The sequence below is a fragment of the Neolamprologus multifasciatus genome, chromosome 5, assembly GCF_963576455.1.
Source record: "Neolamprologus multifasciatus chromosome 5, fNeoMul1.2, whole genome shotgun sequence".
Taxonomy (NCBI): Eukaryota; Metazoa; Chordata; class Actinopteri; order Cichliformes; family Cichlidae; genus Neolamprologus; species Neolamprologus multifasciatus.
Window position 1 is genome coordinate 1,940,440 of NC_140443.1, and position 18,810 is coordinate 1,959,249.

At 44.1% G+C, this 18,810-nt stretch overlaps 1 protein-coding gene across 2 annotated transcripts; it reads right to left on the bottom strand.

Annotated features, from left to right (window-relative positions):
• Positions 1 to 2,922: 2,922 nt before the first annotated feature.
• sdc4 (syndecan 4) lies at positions 2,923 to 18,170 on the bottom strand. 2 transcript variants are annotated; one of them, XM_085160449.1, is made up of 5 exons: positions 17,875 to 18,170; positions 6,282 to 6,471; positions 6,153 to 6,190; positions 5,879 to 6,071; positions 2,923 to 5,562 (listed from the first exon to the last, which is right to left on the bottom strand). In XM_085160449.1, exons 1-5 carry the CDS (start codon positions 17,929 to 17,931, stop codon positions 5,411 to 5,413), a joined length of 630 nt encoding a protein of 209 aa, XP_085016575.1. In that variant the 5' UTR covers positions 17,932 to 18,170; the 3' UTR covers positions 2,923 to 5,410. The 2 variants fall into 2 exon arrangements, with proteins under 2 accessions (XP_085016575.1, XP_085016574.1); XM_085160448.1 differs by having other exon boundaries at positions 6,282 to 6,474.
• Between the last annotated feature and the right edge of the window lie 640 nt (positions 18,171 to 18,810).

Here is an 18,810-nt window from a genome sequence, read left to right on the forward strand (position 1 = left end):
TGTTTAAACTGTATTAAGTTTGAATTATCAGGAGGCTGGAGTCCCTGATCTCTGGATTGTGCAAAACATGCAGGCGTTCCCAAACACGCTTGCTGTAATATGATGGACCACCAGGTCCTTGAAGATGTTGCTATTTTGAGTTATTTTTTAACATTTTTGAGCATTAAAAAAAGGAACTGAGTGACCAGCTCAGTTTAAATTACAGCTTAAAATCGGGAAACTTGGTCTTTGCACTGAAACTACTGCCTGTGAAAACATGACCAGCCTTTGCTACAGATTACCAGCTGAAACTTAGAAACCTCACATGTGACGTTACACAGTCTGGTTTCAGGTTTTTCTGACTCTGACATCCTGTACTTCTCGTTAGCAAAACCTCATCCTGTGACCTGTAGATCTTTAGTTATGAATGTCTACTGACGCATTCAAACAGAGGAACTATCACTCCTATGCAGAGATGGGCAGTAACGCGTTACTGTAATCCGATTACTTTTTTCATGTAACGAGTAAAGTAAGGGATTACTATTGCAAAAACGGTAATTAGATTACCGTTACTTTCCCGTAGGAACGCTGCGTTACTGCGTTACTAAAACCGTGATTTTTTGCGAGCGTGTCTCATGACAGTGACGTAAGCGAGTGCGACGTTGGTGACAACAGCTGTGTGCAGATCAACAATGGATCATATATCGAGTGCAGAGAGAGTATGAGCGTGCAGCGTTTAAAGCGTGGAAGTACTGACCTTACTTTGAGTTTGATTCCATAAAAAGTGACAAAAACATTAGTGTCCGTTGTGCGTGGGAAGAAAACTTCTTTTTACAGCGAAAAAAACCCCTAAACTTCCAAACAAGCACCGAGTAGCTACGACGTAATGGGAAACTCACAGAGAAACTCGCGGATTCTTCCACTGACCGCGGCACACCTGCACCAGGGTAACCCTCCGCCTACCCCACTCCTGCTTTACAGGTGAAAATAGAGCAACAGCACCGCTAGTCTTTGACTTTATTTATTTTCTGCTGTGTTTTACTTGCATCTATTTGAAAGACTGAGTGTAAACACACAAAAAATATTTTATTTTATGTGCTGGAATGTGCAGAAAATAGGTTTAAATGTTAAACTAATTTCTTCCAGTCAGAGAATGTTGCAGATAATTAAATGTTTGCTTGATGCATAAAGTTAAAAGATTAAAACTAATAAAACAAGTTTTAAAAAGAGACTTTTCCATTTGATTACATTTTGTATGATGATTATGCAGAAAAAGTAGAATTGGGCTGAAAGATCTATCACTTTATCACCTATTCAGGTTGTAAATCTTCTTTTTAAAAAGTAACTAAGTAACTAAGTAATTAATTACTTTTGAAAATAAGTAATCAGTAAAGTAACGGGATTACTTTTTTGGGGAAGTAATTAGTAATTAGTTACTGATTACTTTTTTCAAGTAACTTGACCAACACTGCTCCTATGATATCCAGGTCATAGTAATCTAAAGAAAAGACTTGTTTAAGTTTCTTGAAGGTTGCATTTCTTCCTGAGCTCCTCAGACGATTATTATTACTATGAGCATTTATTCCTGCAGCCCTTTTTAGTGGCAGTGTGACATTTAACTGTGAGAAGCTGCCTCCTAATCCTGCAAGTATGAATCAGCAAAGGTATTGTGATGCTTCTACATGTTTTATATGCAGAGCATCCAGAAAGTTTCACTTGTTCTACATTTTGTCCTGTTACAGCCTTATTCCAAAACTGATCACATATATGGTTACATCAAAATAATGAGGGCTGTTGTCCGGTTGGCAGATGAATCCCGATCCAGAGCATCATCAGTGATGTCTGCGCACATATCGGCATTCCCGTGACCTCGACTAGTCTTCCAGTTCCTGCAGCTGCACAACATTCCCGCAGCATGATGTTAGCACCACCATGCTTCCCCGTAGGGGATATTTGTTTAATCAGACCAGAGAGTTTATTCCTCGTGGTCTGAGAGTCTTTCATGTGCCTTTTGGCAAACTCCAGGCAGGCCGTCTGCGCCTCCATGTAGTCACACCTCACTCTCCCACCCAGTAAGAAAAAAGTCGTAGAAACGGCCGTCGATCTGGAGCCGTACGCTGGAGCATGTTGGCAGCTGCCCCCTTCTGTTTTTATGCAGGCACATCTGTATTTAAACCAAACGAAAATAACCGGGGGAACTTTATCAGGACCAAATTTGTGAAAGGAAAGTCCCCACATTCAGACCTGATGCAAAGCACGTACACTTCACCTGCTCAGCATCCAGCAGGAGCAGACAGGTGGAGCTGGATCAAAGAGGATTAAAAAAAAGATCTGGAAGAAAGTCAGAGTGGCACTTTAACCTTCGCCTGTTCTTGTTTTTGAACAAATAGGTCCAGTGCAAAGTCCCCCCGCCACCACCACCACCCCCCCCGTGTGCTCAGTTATGAAAGCGTGTGTGAAGGATAATGTTTGAATATGTGTGTGCTGGAATGTGTGCGCCCCTCCCAGCAGAGCTGCATTCGTCAGTGTTTTGGCGTTTAGTGAAGTGTGTTTTTCCCGGCTGCGCTGAAGCTGACAGGCAACGGCTTGTCAGTTCGAGCCGACACACACACACACACACACACACACCTGGACTCTCTGACAGTGAAAGCAGCTCCTTAGTTACTCGAAGTACATTTGTTATCATCTGCCTAATAAAATAAATCGTGCAAAAAAGGTTTTGTGCATTTAAACTGTGCTCGTCTCCTTGGCAACAACGCCTGCACTGTTTGTGCAACACAAAATACTAAGAAAGCAAAGCTAGCAGGACTCCTACGCTGTCAGAGTAAAAACTAGAAAGAAAACCGCAGAGGGGGGATTTACCCCCAGTGATCAGGTGAAGTGACAAGTGTCTCTTCAGTCATCTTTCCCTCAGGAAATAAAACAAAACACGCATTTAAAATGTTAATGTGCATAAAAATAACTTTATTTTCAATAAATCTGAACCAGCATTGAGAAACCAATGATTCATTGGCTCCACTCCGATGATTCACGTGTGGTATTTGTGACATTAAGCAGCAGAACATACCCTCCCATGTTTACCGACTCAGACCTGGGGCCGACGACCGACTGCTTTTTGAAATGTTCTTTTTTTTAAACTCGTGTAATCTGATCAGATTTACTCCTCTGCCCGAGTCAGAGGTCAGCTTGTTCCTCCCGGCACACCAGAGGACACGGGCAGCAGCATTTTGTCAGTTATCAGGCCTCGAGTGTTTTTGTAACCGTGCGGCTGCTCGCGTCGGCGGTCGCGTTCAGATTTACAAAAGCGAGTCGCCAAGAATCGACCCGAGGTCTGCTGACGGCAACGTGGCTCATCGACACAACATCCCTCGAACGAAGAGACGTACAGCAACCACATAATCAATCCTTCTACAAAAAACAAAACCATAAATACAAAAGCAAAAAGTCTAAAAAGATAATAGACACTCTTACCAAATAAAAAGTTTCAAAACTATTTGCTGGAAATCTGAAACTAGTGTATATAAAACTTTTAAAAATCACATATACAACAGCTTAAGGGTGAACACCCAAACCTGAAGGAAGGCAATAAAATAATTTGACAGTTAAATTAATTAAAAATAATAACAGAGGGGAACTAGTTGATCTACAGGTGGGAAAATAAAACACTGGAGGACATTAGAGGCGTTAGTATTAGCATCGGTAGTATCAAAACTTACATTTACAGTAAATCACAGGAAGGTTACTGCGAGGACACCAAAGAGCAAAAACAAAACAATTTGGCATTTAAATATTTGGTAGATATTTCTGTTGCCAGAACACGGCTGAGTACCAAGTTAATATATTTTAAGCTTTTTTAAAAATTGATATTTAATGACTATGTACAAATCCTTGGTAGAGCAGTCTTACGACGGCGTCGGCGATCGCTCCGAGAACTGTGACTGAAAATATAAAAACTAAACAGCAAACAGTCGGTGTAGCTTATCGAGAGAAGCATCAACCCCATGATTGAAGAAAAAAAAATATATATATATATCAAAGAAAGAAAAAAGTACTGTTTCTGCAATCACAGAGCTCAACTTTTACACTGATTAGCACCTCAATGCTGAAAGAACTGAAGGAATTACAATTTTAATTTGGCAAGTTTTAGAAAAGATATAAGCCACTCACGTTTGGTCAAAATTACATTAGAGTTAGCTTAGCACAAATAAATCAGCTAGCTAGATTAATTAAAAAAAAAAAAAAAAAAAAAAAAAAAAAAGAAAGCAGCTAACGGATTTACCGAAGACCACATTTACGCTTCATTTCTTTCATCTTAATTTATGAAAAAGTGGAAAAAAAAAAATCCCCAAATGTTACATTAGCAACGCTACGCTACTGTAGCATAGCATTAGCTGAGGAAACCCGACTTTAAATGCTGCCGTCAGACTGACTTTATGCTTAAAAAGGTGGTTAAACCCAAAAATCTGCACATTATAAGTCGAGAACATTAATTTGATGAGTTTACAGCTACTTCACACATAATAGCCTTTAGCTGTATTAGCTTTGGCTGACGCTTTTCACTTTGTAAGCTAAGCTAAGCTAACCAGCTATTCGGATATAGCTTCGTAACCTCAAACTCTCTGCGGGAAAGTGAGCGAGTCTACATCTGAAAGTGTCGGCGCCTGGCGCGATGCTGAGGAGTACAGCAACGCCTCGCCGCTATGACGTGCTCGTGAATAACCCGGGGTCTTCCGCCGTTCAGGGATTGGTACGACTCACTTGTCTGGCGCTACGTGCTGAGGAGAAACCAAACATACCAGGAGCTTTGAAGGGAAATAAAAAGCCTTTTAAGGTCATTTTAATGAACTCTGCTGCATCTGAAGGTTTACAGAACATGAAGTGATGGTTTTACAGTGCAGAAACAACACTTCTATACAGGGTCACTTCTAACGGAGCATGAAACCGCTGCACAACTTTCAGATTAAAACCAACTTTGTTTTTCTCATTATGGCATTAAAAAAAAATCTCATGAAAACCTCTTTAGTCTTTAGAAGCTGCAGGTTCAGAGGAGAGAATAAATAACTGGACCGATAAAAGTACCGTTTTAGTGTTTTTAAAGGAAAGAAGGGAGGAGTCTTGTCCTGTTTGAGAGGAAGTGAGGTCACGGCAGCTGGCGTCCGCTCCTGTCGCTCATTTTCCTTTTCTGAGAAAGCGAAGCCTCTGATTGGTTCAGAGAGCGTCGGTAATAATCAGGGAGGAGCCAGTCTGTTGATGGTGTTGTCGGGGCTTCTCTCCTGATTTACCCAGCATCGCTCCGCTGGAGGAAAGTGAGGAGGAGGAGGTATGATGATGATGATGAGGCCAGACGCCGGCCCTGATTGGGTTTTTAAGGGAGTGAGGTGTGTGATTGTGTGTGGTTGTGAAAGGAGGAGGAGCAGGAGGAGGTCGGGGTCTATGCGTAGATCTCTGTGGTGGGGGCCTTCTTGTAGATGGGCTTCTTCGACAGATCGTAGCTGCCCTCGTCCTTTTTCTTCATGCGATAGATGAGGAAGAGGATGAGGAGGACGGCGAGCATCAGGCTGACGGCGAGGGCCGCGATCAGAGCTGGAAGAGAAAGTAAAGCGACAGATGAGACTTTTTAAGCTGTGACGGTGATTCCTACTCCTTCCACCCAGACAGGAGCCTCCTCCTGCTGCTCTGGGGAGGGAGCTCTGAAACGCCTCGTCAGCCCTACACTTTAGAAATCACGCCATCATGTACGAGCGCTACCACCTCGTGTTCTTAGTTTAAGGTTATCGCAGCTTAGGGAAATTTTCCTGCGTCTGATGTTAAACCTCGGGCAGCATTTCCATCTTTGGACATTTAAAACTCAAAGTTAAGTTTTGGCTGATTCAAAGATGTTTGTAAGAGCTCGACTGACCTGCGAGGAACTCCGTCTTGCTCAGGAAGCTCTCGTTGCCGGTGTGGGACATGAGGACATTGGACAGGTTGTCTTCTCTGCGATCGTCGTTGCCCAGCACGGGGATCTCGTTCTTCTCGACGATCTCTATCTCGTTGACGGTTGGTCGCACCGGGCGCTCTGGCTCGGGGATCTTATTGTCGATAATGTCGAGCTGTAAACGAAGAGAAAAGAGTTGGTGAAGCCTCTGCTGCACGGTTGAGGGTTTAAGTATTTACGCGCAGACGCTTCTCACCTTCACTGATGTCGTCTCGTCGGGTGACATGGTCGTGTCTGTGGAAAGAAGCAGATTCTTCATTTAATCTCACAGATTCTACGTGAACGTCAGAAATCGCTGCGCTGAGCGTTTCTCGTCAGGACCGACCTGCGTCACCAGATCCAGAGAAGTCGTTGTAGTCTTCATCGTCGTACGTGTAATCGTCGTCGTCGTCGTCTGTGAAGCCGAAGTCTGAGCCAATCGGGGCGACTCCGGACGCCTCCAGATCGCCGCCACGTGTCGACACACCGGCCGCCTGCGAGCTCTTCATGGGCATCCATGTCTCCGTCTCCCTCACCTGCTGGGACATCAGACGGAGGCTCAGAGGGACTTTATCTCACTAAAGATAGGCCGACATGCTTCCAGTTTCTCTGTAACTTTTTGGTCAAGCCTGCCCAATCAGGCCCCTTCAATCAGCCCAGTCGCCACGGTTACCATCCCTATCAAAGCTTAACATGGCGAGGGCACATCAGCCACATTTAATCACATTACAAGAGTTTATTTCAGTGACCATTTGCCCGCTAAGCTGCAGGAATGGGATTAACACCCCTTCCCCAAAGCCATCACCTAATCATTAACACACACACACACACACACACAGGAAACAACATCCTGAATCAAAGTGAGACGGGACACGAGCCTGATGTGTTTTACAGCCCCGAACGCGACGCAGACGAGGAGGAACCCGTGTGATGTTTACGTCCGATAGGAAGCAGCCAATCGAGTTTCCAGGAAAAGAAGAGTGGTGATTATGTTGTCGGGAAAACTGGAACAAGCTTTTATTTTTCTGAGCTTTCCATTTAGCGAGAACAAAAGCCGACCACAAATCACACTGGAAAGCTTCCCGGATGTCCCACAAACATCCTCGTCCGCGCTCACAGATTGAGTCGCGTACGTCACGAGGCTCTTAATTACTTCCATCCCAGTCTTCATTTAAGGGTTAACCCGGCCCGCCCGGGGCCTCCCTGTTTGTGTTCTCGGCCGCTCGGCGTGGTAACGACGTGTTTGAAGGTAATCCTCTCAGCCGCTGCCTTTAAAAAGCAGAGAAGAAAGAGGGGAGGGGATGCCCCATTGTGCCTGCGCTGAGCTTTCAAACAAAGGCCGCCATTTTACCGCGACTCCTTAGCAACAAGGTGGGCTCGCCGCTCCTGCTCCAATTTGTTTGGTTTCCTACACTTTCAGGCCCCCTTTGTGTGCGTTCCCGTGCACTTTACTCCATTTCTTCCCGTCTGTGTCCCTCTTTCCCGGCTTTCCTTACAGAGCTGTATTTAAAAATCCAGGAGCAAACATCAAATTTGAAAGAGTACAACTTGTTGTTTTTTATGTTTTTATGCTTCGTGACAACAATCTTTGGGTTTGAGGGCAGCTGAACTGAACAGGACACTTAAATCATTTAAAAGTTCTTGAAAACATTCAGAAGCTGAAACATCCAAACCGATAACAGCTGGAAACAGCTGCAGCTAAAGGTTTGTACTGCATCTATTTCCACACAAATTTGATCTTTTCTTCTCTCTTCGTGTCTTTTCATGTCCGCCCTGAAAGCGGTGGCGGTAAGTAGCCCGGCTGAGGATCGCTGCTCTATTATGTCCTCATTTAAAGCCCATACATGTGCAGCAGGGAGCCGCGATCCTGTATGTGTGCATTCATGCCTGCCTGCCTGCCTTTGTCAGTAATCCCGAGCCGTAAAGTGGTGACTGCTGGCTCTTCATTTCCTCGCAACCATTCACGGTCCTGCTCCAACACGTCCTCTGAGTCACATTAGAGGAATTACGCTCATTCAAGCCTCCGTGTGGACCCGTATGAGTCAGGCTGATTCAATCAGGTAAACCAGCAGGACTCACAGCCCTTCATTTTGTTACATTTGACATCATCCCCCCCGAGGCTCGTTTCACTTCGATTTGCGGTTACAGATGGTTTTAAAAACCCAGAAAACCTGATTTCTCTGCTTCTTGCTACAAAAACACGTTTTCTTGCCTCACTCGAGGGATTTCAGTGATTTATTGGCGAGTTTTATGAGTTTAGTCACTGATTTTTCTCCTGTCAAACTTAAGGAACGTTAATGACCCGAACCTTAGTCTGTGGAGTGGGTGTGGGCCTTTTTCTAAAACAGGAACACTTTCTTCTCTTGCATTTTTCAAGTTCCACACAAACAAAAAAGTAAGAGTACGTTTTGTCCCTCCGTGTCCTGGGGTGTTGAAAACGCTCCCCTTCCCGGTTCCTCTGACCTTTAACCCCTGCGTGGTGCAACTTGGACGCTTGCGTCCCGGAGGGCTAAAGGAAAAGAAGTGCACGCCTCTCAGGCTGACTGAGGCCTGTCCCGGCAGGCCCGGCGTATTCGGGAGAACAGTAAAGATCAAAAGCTCGAGGCTTGCGTTACATAAGGCCTCCGATGTTACCGTCACATGCGCGACATATTCTACTTTTACTATAATTTCCCGGAGCTGGGATGAGGTTCAGGCCGAGTCCCAACAAAAACAACCACGGTGTTCCAAATCCAGGAAAAACAAACCGAGCCAAGGATGAGCGCCGGAAGTCTCAGTTTCTGTGAAAGCTGTCCAACGTCAGCCTGAAAACAGCTCGGCAGGGAACACAGCGTGTGCGTGCGTAAACATCTAAACCAGCACGGACCGGCAAACAGAGGACAGAGGAGCGCCCGAGCTGAGGTTACGTAACAAATCGACATGAAAATCAGCGCTCACTCGTTTTACTGAGCGGTCCACTCAGTCACGGCCACACAGCACATGTTACACTGTCAGCAGGCACACACTCATTTACTGTGTGAGTAATGAGAAAGACCCCGTCTATGTCCTCCAGAGGGAGGGTACATAACACACCTGACGCACTTTATATACCTGTAACTTAGTCTAGGAGAATAGACACAGTCTATTAGTTATATTTGAATCTATATAGGAAAAACGTTTATTTCCTGTTCTGCAATTGTAGCCATTTTAAGGTTTGTTTTATTTATTTGAACTTTTTCCTTTTTGCTTGTTATTTTCATTTGAACTGCATCACTCTGCCAGTGTCTGTTTCAAGGATTTACAGTTTTAAAGGTCCTGCGGTACCTTTGTGATTTTTTCCTCTTCAAACAAACTTTCCGTTTCTCCACTTCCGCTCGCGTTAAAACAACCCTTTAAAGCCGGTCAGAGCTGCACGCTCTGTTTTGCGTAACTATTGTTAAATCCCGGTAGCTCTGCAACCACGTGAGCTAGCGCAATAATTTTTTTGCATATGAAACCAGAGGAGTTGTACTTACATCTTATGCCATCAGCTTGTCCTCGGTCACAGTTTCCTTCCACATATAGTTTTGCAAAAACTGCATAAAAAGCACTTGCAGCAACAAAAACATAATATTCCAGAAACACGCTTTGCCGATCCGATCAGCTGTTCATAACACTTCCTACGTTGGAATAGACGTCAGCGCGAACTATCGCATGTCCTCCATGACCTGCCCGAAACCGGAAGTGACGTCATTTTCGCGGAAATGTAGTTTTTTACCATCAGGGCCTCATGAGCCTATACTGGTGTTTTTAAAAGTTATGTTTGACTTTATGACTTTCTGTGTGGTTTCTGGGATGCTTAGGACTCATATTGCACTGCTGGAAATAGTTTATTTTGATGCATATGCTGCTTTTTTGCAAATTTGCATTATAATATTTATTTTCGTTTTTCCTGCAGTGTATAAAAATTGGTGTATTTCAAAAATAAAACTATGAAGACACTCAAAATAAATTTCCTGTGGTGGGAAACTATTTTGTGCAACTTTTTTGTATTTACAGTTTTGAGGGATAAGCCTCTTAAATTTCTCTAACTAGAAATATATGTTAAAAAACAAAAACGATTTTCAATTTTTTTGTAGTTTATTGCACTTTTTTGCAATTTATGTAATTACTATGCACTTAATGCAGACATATTATTAAAATTTAGGCTGTAATGGTTGTATTGATGTATAGCAACTTGAAATGCTCCCAAAAATGGCTCCACAGCATGTAAACATATAATATAAGCTCTGGCGGACTTGGTTCTATGGTAGGTCTTAAAGGGTTAATTGAAAGCAGCCTTTATCTGCTTGGAAACACTGCCACAAACAGCCTGAGTGGACAGATTATCATTGTTCCTTCGCATCAAGCTGAATGTGTTTATTACAAACAGCCTGAATGAGCTTCAGCGACACAAAGTCCGCTACGTGCTTTATAGCAGAGCTCGCTGCGGTTCGGGGGGAGGCCGCAAACGCCTGCAAACGGCCTGGAAAACTCGGTGAAAGCTGAAGAGTGGAAGTCCCGAGAGTTTTTTTAAGACCGTTTACAGACAGAAGAATCACAACCAGCCATTTTACAGCCTGTTAACAGATCCCCATTTTGTCCTCCATCAGTGATTCACAGACTGGTGTGTTTTGGGCCTAATGTGCAACAGCTGATAAGCAGCCGGATGTGGATGGCAGCCAAACCAACCAACCAAATGGATTCAGTGGAAAGAAATATGGGATAAGATTTCTGTTCAAGGCGCTTTTCATTCCCACAGAACCAAACATGGACTCGTTTAACAAGAAAACAACAAAACGCCTCATCCCTCTGCTTTAACGTTTTATAAACTCCTCCTATAGAAGCCCTACTCATCACAGCACTCGCTCAGATAAAGCCAACACAGAGGTCAAAGGTCAGAGTCGATCCAGCAGCTGAACACAGCTGCCCTTTGTCTAATAAAAGGCCCAAACTGCAGAGCTCCTTGTGCCACGTGGTTACAGTCTGAGGTTACCAACCATGTGACCCGGACAGTCCTCGCATGCAACGAAATCATGACGCGTGACAGAAAAGTCACGTTAGTGATGCTGACATCTGTGAGACGACCACGTCTGCTGTGCTTTGTTATCATGTGACCTTTTCTGTTACTGTAAGCACAACAAAAGCCATCGGCTTTCTTTGATTGGCCTTTGAAAGGAGACGCCATCGCCCCTCCCTGTAGACTCCATTCCTGCCCCATCAGACACGTCACACCTGTCCCATCACACCCTTCTTTATCCTGCCCGTTACAGCACGGAGGTCCTAAAACCCAAAACCCTTCGCTAAAAAAAGCAGTCTGCCAGGAGTCCCACCAACCAGCTTTAGGGCCCGTCCCTTCTATTGACACCAAACAATGCCAGTGGACGCCTCGAGAGCATATCAATGACCAAGGTAACTGGGCTAAGCCTCCAGCAGCCTCCCTTCATTAAACTCTGGAAACAATCCCTCCATCTGCCAGCACGGAGAGGGGCATCTGGTCCTTTCACACGGCCGACTGGAGGAGGTTCAACACGTGAAAAGACAGGAATGCGCTTCCTTATTCTTTGCCGCGTCCGGCGTCTCACGAGCTTTGTCCAGAAAAGTCAGTTTTCAGAGGCCAAAGCAGTGCTCGTCTTCCTCAGTGTCTCCCATTTCTTCAGCCCCCCCTGTTGATACTTGAGCCAGCAGGATTTGCACCAGCGTTGTGTCACTTCATCTGCTGTAAGATGTACTCCTGACCCCTGACGTAACCGCCAAAGAAATCCACGGGAGGAGTGAAAATCATGGCTTCATTAAAATCATAAAGCTGGAGGCCTGAACGTGGTCGTCCTCAAACACTAACCTACATTTTCCTCTCCGCACTGACAGCAGAGCTCCAGATTCCTCCTGCCTACGCCGGATCTATCTATAGCGGAGTGCCCAGCACAGACCAGCCACACTGAACTCCCTGGAAGTGGGTCTCCATCTATTCCAAGGAACTGGAAGAAGCCTTTTGTGCAAGTATTTTAGACTTTTCATCAGCACATCTAACCCCGTCTGCATGTCATGGGTGAAGCTCCTGAAAACAAAGACTCCTTCAGCCTGAAGTCTGAGAGGCCAGAAGAAACCTGACAGCAGCCTCGCTGGTTTGGCCCGAGCTCCGAGTCGAGCGTCTGCGTGTGCTTAAAGAGCTTTGGCTTCAATGCGGATGAGGCAGGAATGTGGCGGCTGCATCGACGAGCTTTTGGCTGCCGAGCTGACCCATGTGGAGGAACACATTCCTCAGTCCGACACAACACACACGGCTCGGAGGTGTGTAAGAGTCCGTCACCATGTACCTCGTTTCCCTGATGTTCAAGTAAATGTTCAAAAACAATCAGTGCCTCCAGAAATAACTGACCCTGAAAATAACTGGAGTAAAATTTTACCTTCATACTTCAAATATTTGCAAAGTTATGGGCATCAAAATGCTTACTTGGCATCACTTCTGGCCTCACATAAGCAGCATGGTTTCCAGAGTGAAACTCACTCTTTGATTACAGATCGTGCTCTGGGTGCGAGTTACTTATTCATGACTCAGAGATAAAACATGCCAGATGAAGCTGGACATTGAGATCAGTGAGGGACGGAGGTTTCATTTGACTGAGCGCTCTGATAAAGCTGACCTCAGATCTGTTTACGTCCAAATATAGCCAAAAGTTTCCTACAAATTCAAGTAAAAACATCTCAGATGTTTACTTAAATGCACAAAGAACAAATATGCAGATTTGTTTCTGATGGACATTTCCTGTTTTCCTGCTCGCAGGCTGATCTTTAAGCAGATAAGACCCCTTGGTGTCTTCCCTGTAGTCTATCGGCCTGTAATGTTTGATTCAAGGCGGCGATATGCTGCCTAACGCGCTGGAAGATGGAGGACGCAAGCTTCAGTAAGAGCTCAAGTCGCTGCAGGCATCCGGCCTTTTTCGCCATTAGTTGAGGATTCGGTCAGAGATGCGACAGGATGAGCTCGGCAGCAGCAGGAAGTGACCAACAAAAGCTGCACAGATAAGATCAAACTCTCAGGAGGGGCTCATTAAAGCTCAATTAGCCCCGTCAGCGGAGAATAAATCGTCCCAGTCTGCTGCACAGCTGGCTGATTGTACAGCCACCGTCTTATCTAAGAAGTCTCACAGAAAACAGGCTCCTTATCACACTGGATTTTAAGATTTGACTCATTTCACTAATATTTGTCTTTATTCATTGAAGGACAATAGTAACTGACTCAAAGTGAAGCTTAGTGCTCTGGTGATTTCAGTTTACTTTACGCTTGCTTCTTAACAAAAGAGGCAACATTTTAGTTTTCACAAAGACGTTCTTAATTATACGGAGAGTAACGCACCTTTTCTTTTACAGGGATCGTGCCAACTCGTCCATTTGCAAACATTAAATTGAGCAGATGTCAGAAGCACAGCTTAATCAAAGCAGAAACATGCAGGTGTGTATGAAGGCAGTTGGTTATAATGCTTGAGGGTGACTGAAAGAGGAAGCGTACACAGTGGGGGTTTAATTTTACTCTTCATTTCTACAACAGAGTTGTAGTGTTTTCAGTTCACAGCATGTGAAGTTGAGTTTCTTTCCTAAAACCCACAGTCAAAGGTCTTTTGTGGTCTGTGGGTTCACTACGAGTCCAGAGACTCATTCAAACATCCAAAAAAGTTAATCATTGATTAACTCAGTGGATTAGAAATGAATGTAGCATCCTGTGCAGGTAGTAAAAGGTTAATGTGACGGTTGCGGTCTACAGTCGCGAGGTAGACCTCACACACACCACATCAAAAAGGCGCTGTGCTGCTGAAATGCATTAGAATAAGGGAAAACCCTCACGCCACCCAAATGCAGCCTGCGAGCTCTGCTGAGTGGGTGGGTGCCGTTTGTGGAGTATCAGCTGGGTTCAAGTAAAGAAGCCGACAAACACAATGAGCTGTTATCAAAAGAGAATCAGCAAAAATCCCCATAATCCTCACGCCTGTGAGTAAAGGGCCAATTCAAAGTTTGGTGAAAGGATGATGGTTGCTACACTTCAGGGTAATGGTTATGCACAGCTCAAGAAACCTTTGTTGTTTGACATTATCATCGCACGCCATTTCTAGCCCACTGTGTTGGATTTTGATGGCGTCACCTCAGACTTCAGCCATTTCTGACCATCTTCTAACGACTAACAGGCTGATCAATAGTGAAAACAACGGGCAGAAGCAGCCGCACATTAATAATCACCAAAAAAACAAAAACAAAGCCTTTGCAGATACATTAGAAATATTGGGTCGATAGCATTTGGCCGTCTGCCTGCCTGCCTGTCTGCGGGTGGTGTGCTTTGATTATCATTTCTCATGCCCAGTACATGTGCTGTGGACGGGAGCTGATAGCTGGGAACAGTCTGGCTTCGATCCTGAAACAAATGTGCAAAAGAACGAGGAGACTGATGTCGGCACAGGCGGACATCAAAAGGCCTCCCTCCGAAGCGAGGCACACAAATAAACATAAAATAACAAAAAAACCCAGACTGGAGCGCTGTCCACGCATGGACCGCGTAAACTCCCTCAGGACAACAACATAATCAGCATACAACCAGCTAGCTCCAGGCTTTCTCCTCTCTCGTTCCAGTAGGACCTCGAGTGACGTTTCGTTTGCTGGTGCTCATGTAGCGCTAAAGGTCTCCCAGCTCCACCATCATGGACTACAGCTGGTAATAAGAGTAAGAGAAAATCCCCAGAATAAAACGAGCCCTGCCAATTTTAGTCATAGACGATGAAGGAGCAGCAGGGGTTTGCTGTCATTTAATTAAAAATAGTAAAAACACAACTTCCAGGCCCGAAAGCAATGTCTAAACTTCTCCAGTCGTTACAAGTTACAATGTAAGATTTTAGAAGTATTAAACACAAATTAATGGATTTTACTGTAACGCTGACCAGATGCATGAGTTTACAGGCAGATAAACGGTTTTCCTGCACAACTTTAAATACTTTGGAGGTTGCATAAAGTCTGGAGCAGTTAAAATGTTGTCTGCAACATGTTTTATGGTGACACTGGTGAAAGCCATAAGCTGAAATAGCTTGGTCAAGCAGATTTTATATGTGCAACAAGTGTTTCTGGAGCATAACCAGCTTTTCTCTTTACTTAACTACGCATATAAAATATAACTTTTTTTTGTGCTTAATATCTGCAAGAACCTCTCTTTAGAGTAACAGCACACAGCAGAGCTTTGTGCTTATAATCAGAGACTGCTCAGTCTCTAAACTGCTTTCTTTAAACTTTCTTTAAACCATCTTTAAACTGCCTGTCTGTCTTGAGTTTGACTAAAAAAAGTCAGCTGAAAGTGATATAACCAGAATTGGAGGGTTTTTATGGTCGACTTCTGCCCTGAATGCATTCATATAGTTCCCGTTACAACTGCCAGAGTATGCAGTGGTTGGAAAAGGGTGGAGGGAGTCCGGGGGATCGGATTCGACTGCACTCCGTCGTGGGCAGGAAGGACAAAAACCTCCTCTCTCTGTGTGCCAACATTCCTGGGCCCAAAGGGATTTTATAGACCAGCGGGCAGCAAAGCAGGAACCATTATTACATCCTAGTCATAGTATTTATCAAGCGCCACCCTGCACCCCATCATGCAAAGGAGACAAAAAACTAGCCTTAAAAACCTGCTTCATTCTGGTGCAAATGATCGGAAGGGGGGGAAACTGCAAAACCAGTCACATTCCAACAAGCTCTAACAAATGGGCTCCAGAGGCAACAAGCTAAGGGTTTGGTGGGGCAACATGGATTAACTCTGGGGCAAAGACTTTTTTTACCCGATTAACCACCACAATTTCAACTTCAAGGACATGTGTTAAATTAAATCATAAAAACTGGACTTCTATTTCCATAAAGATGAAAGATACCCTTATTAAAGCCCAAACAAACTCGTCTTTCAGCCTCTTAAACAAGATGTTGTTTTATTCTGTCTCACATCATAATTAAAGGCATGTGTTTGGAGTTCTCTCAACATTTTTGACATTTCTGAAAAACGCCCTGCACATTAGCACAAACACTACACGCTGGTCTTTCCTATCTTTTTCACCTTCACCCTTGGCAGGGCAGCGAAGGACCATACATGGGCAGAAAATGCTGAGGTCAATGGAAAATAGAAAGAACAGAGAACAGGGTTTGTTTGGCATGCCACGCTATCTTGAACAAACTGATAAAAACAGACAAGCTGACCAAAGCGAAATGGCACCAAGTTCCTGCTGGCATCCAGTTGATATGAAATCCGACTCAATCCCGTGATAAAAACATTCCGATCGTGCCTGTGGCTCTCAAAAACCCCTTTTTCTGCATTCAGAGCATGTTCTATTGTCAGGTAAAAGAACATTGTTATCGATTAGCAGCGAATGCCAAACCCACATACCAATAATGACCCCGTGTATTGTGATAGCTCAGAGGCCAAGTATGCATTAAAGGAAAGAACATGCGGGAGAGAAAGGGGTCAATATCTGGAGCTCGTTTAAGGAAGGAAAGGGGGAATGTTTTGGTGGGAAAGCTGTAGGTGTAACCACACTAGGCTAGCTGTGTTAAAGAAGTGGAGTGTCACCCCGAGGCCCCATTGAGACCCCATCAAGTGTGCAAAATCCCAGAGAGGGCCGGTCAAGGTCACCAAAGGTCACATACCAGAGGGGGGACCAAAAGAAAGAAGAAGAGGAGGAGGAGGAGAAGATACTTTGAGGAATGTAACAGACTGTAAGGCCCAATCAGGCCGCCATGTTTTGTTCCAGTTATGCTGCTTAAACCGAGAACCGCTCCAGCCTACAAATGTGTCTGCAAATGGTTGTGACGCGTTTCACAAACTAAAGTGTGATTGTACAGACAACAATCTGCTCTGAGATTAGCATCCTTTAACAAATCCTGCCGTATGTCAGACATGCAGTTAAACCAGCTCTTACTGCTTTTTGCTCATTCTCACCATTCGTATGGACCAACTGGCCTGAGTGGAGGGGGGCAGGGTGCATGTTTTTGTATGTGGGTGGCGTCAAGCATTCAATGTTGATGTTAATCACACCAAAAATGATTAATTAGAGCAACAAAACAGAAGCAATGTAACGCATGTTTGGGCAAAACAATTAAAGACTTGTCCTTTTTGCATAATGTCTCCTCAAATTTATGCCTAGAACAATCTAACTATCAAGAAAGGAAAACTTTCAATCCAGTGTCTCTGGACTTATTATTTTATCGCCCAACTAAATCCAAATACATCCCGTTTGCAACACGTGTAGACATGAATCATCAGCAAATATGGATCTACCTACGCTGCAGGGCTTACCTAATCATGCTTGCAACACATCCAGCTCCCCTGGTCAGCTAATTCATAGACAGTTAATGGGAAAGCATCAGAATGGAAGGGGCGTAACATGGATCTCACTCAAACTGGGATTTGGTGCCTTCCAGCTCAGCGAGTCTCCTCATAACACACAAATCCTACTAATTAAAGTCCAATTCTGTTCTAACAACAACACATGGAGTCACCATTTAAGTCTCAGTGGCTCCAAAAGGAGTCTGCACTCAGATTTCCCCATTAGCTCACACTGGCAACAACCTGGAGAAGTGTTCAAAGACACAAGAGAGTCTGGCGTACATCTGTATTATTATCGGGGGCGGGAAACTGTCTCTTTGATCAAACAGGATTGATCCTCTTTGGGAAGTGTCTCTGGGATTCATCCTGGAAAAGTAACCCCCCGCCCCCATTCGGAATAATAGCTGCCATATCCCAGGAGAAGCTAAGTGGCTAACAACTCTCATTTCCGTACGTTAAACAGAGGGATAGGACAGGTAAATCACAGCCTTCCGGCTCCCGCTAACAGCACACAAACACAGGGCTAACCTCAGCAAGATAGCGCTGCCGAAACAGAGATACACGAGTTTTTGAAGTTGAGCTGCTCGCTGGAGAAACTACTTACCGACTCTGAGAAGACGGAGGCAGTGGATAACATCAACACGAGGCACAGGGTGAGCATGGCTGTTCTTCCAGGTAGTTCACAAAAACAAGCGGGAATGTCGCTAAACGTTAGCTTAACGGGGATTTATAGCTTTAAAAAAAAAGGCGAGCTGAGCGTCTTCAGTGTCCCGCCGCTGTGTTCCAGTATAGTCCAGCAAATAATACACAGTACAGCCGTCCGCCTCTCGGTACCGTCACCGTTTCTCTCGTAAAGTTTCTGTCGTTCGCTGCTGCTGCGCTTACTGAAGAGCCGCCGGCTTGTCTGCTCTTTTTTACTTGAGTCTGTAAACCAATCAGCGGCCAGCGTACGTATGACGTGTGGAAATCAGCACATTCCACAGGCTAGGCTTGTCCGCTGGCTCCGCCCATTTCACTTTTTCTTTTACTGTTTACCTCAGTTATTTTTTTAAAAAACGCCATTTTTAAGTGAATACATGAATGTAAAACTCAGTACAAATATATTTAAAACGAGAAAAACAAAAATACATTAACAGTGATTTTAAAATGTAATGAATCAAATAATTATAAATAAATAAAAAACATAATATTCACGTTGTTTTCTTTCTTTTAGTTCTTTTTTGTGTATTACTTTTACACATATTTATAAATATTCATTTTTTAAAGAAACACAACAGGGACTGGGAAATAAAATAAGCGCTAAATGAATAAATATTACTTATTTTTTTAAATGAATAATTCCAAAGGATTTGTAAGCGCAGCTTTTGTCTTTCATGTTTAAATACTGGAAAAAGTGTATTCATATTCGTGTTTGATCTGTCCTTACTGAAGATAACTGTGTAAAGGGTGTCTGCGGCTAAAGTGGGTCGTAGATAAATCGGTGGTTTGATTTCTCTATCTGCATGTGGTACAATAAATGCTGACAAAGGCTCATGTTTAT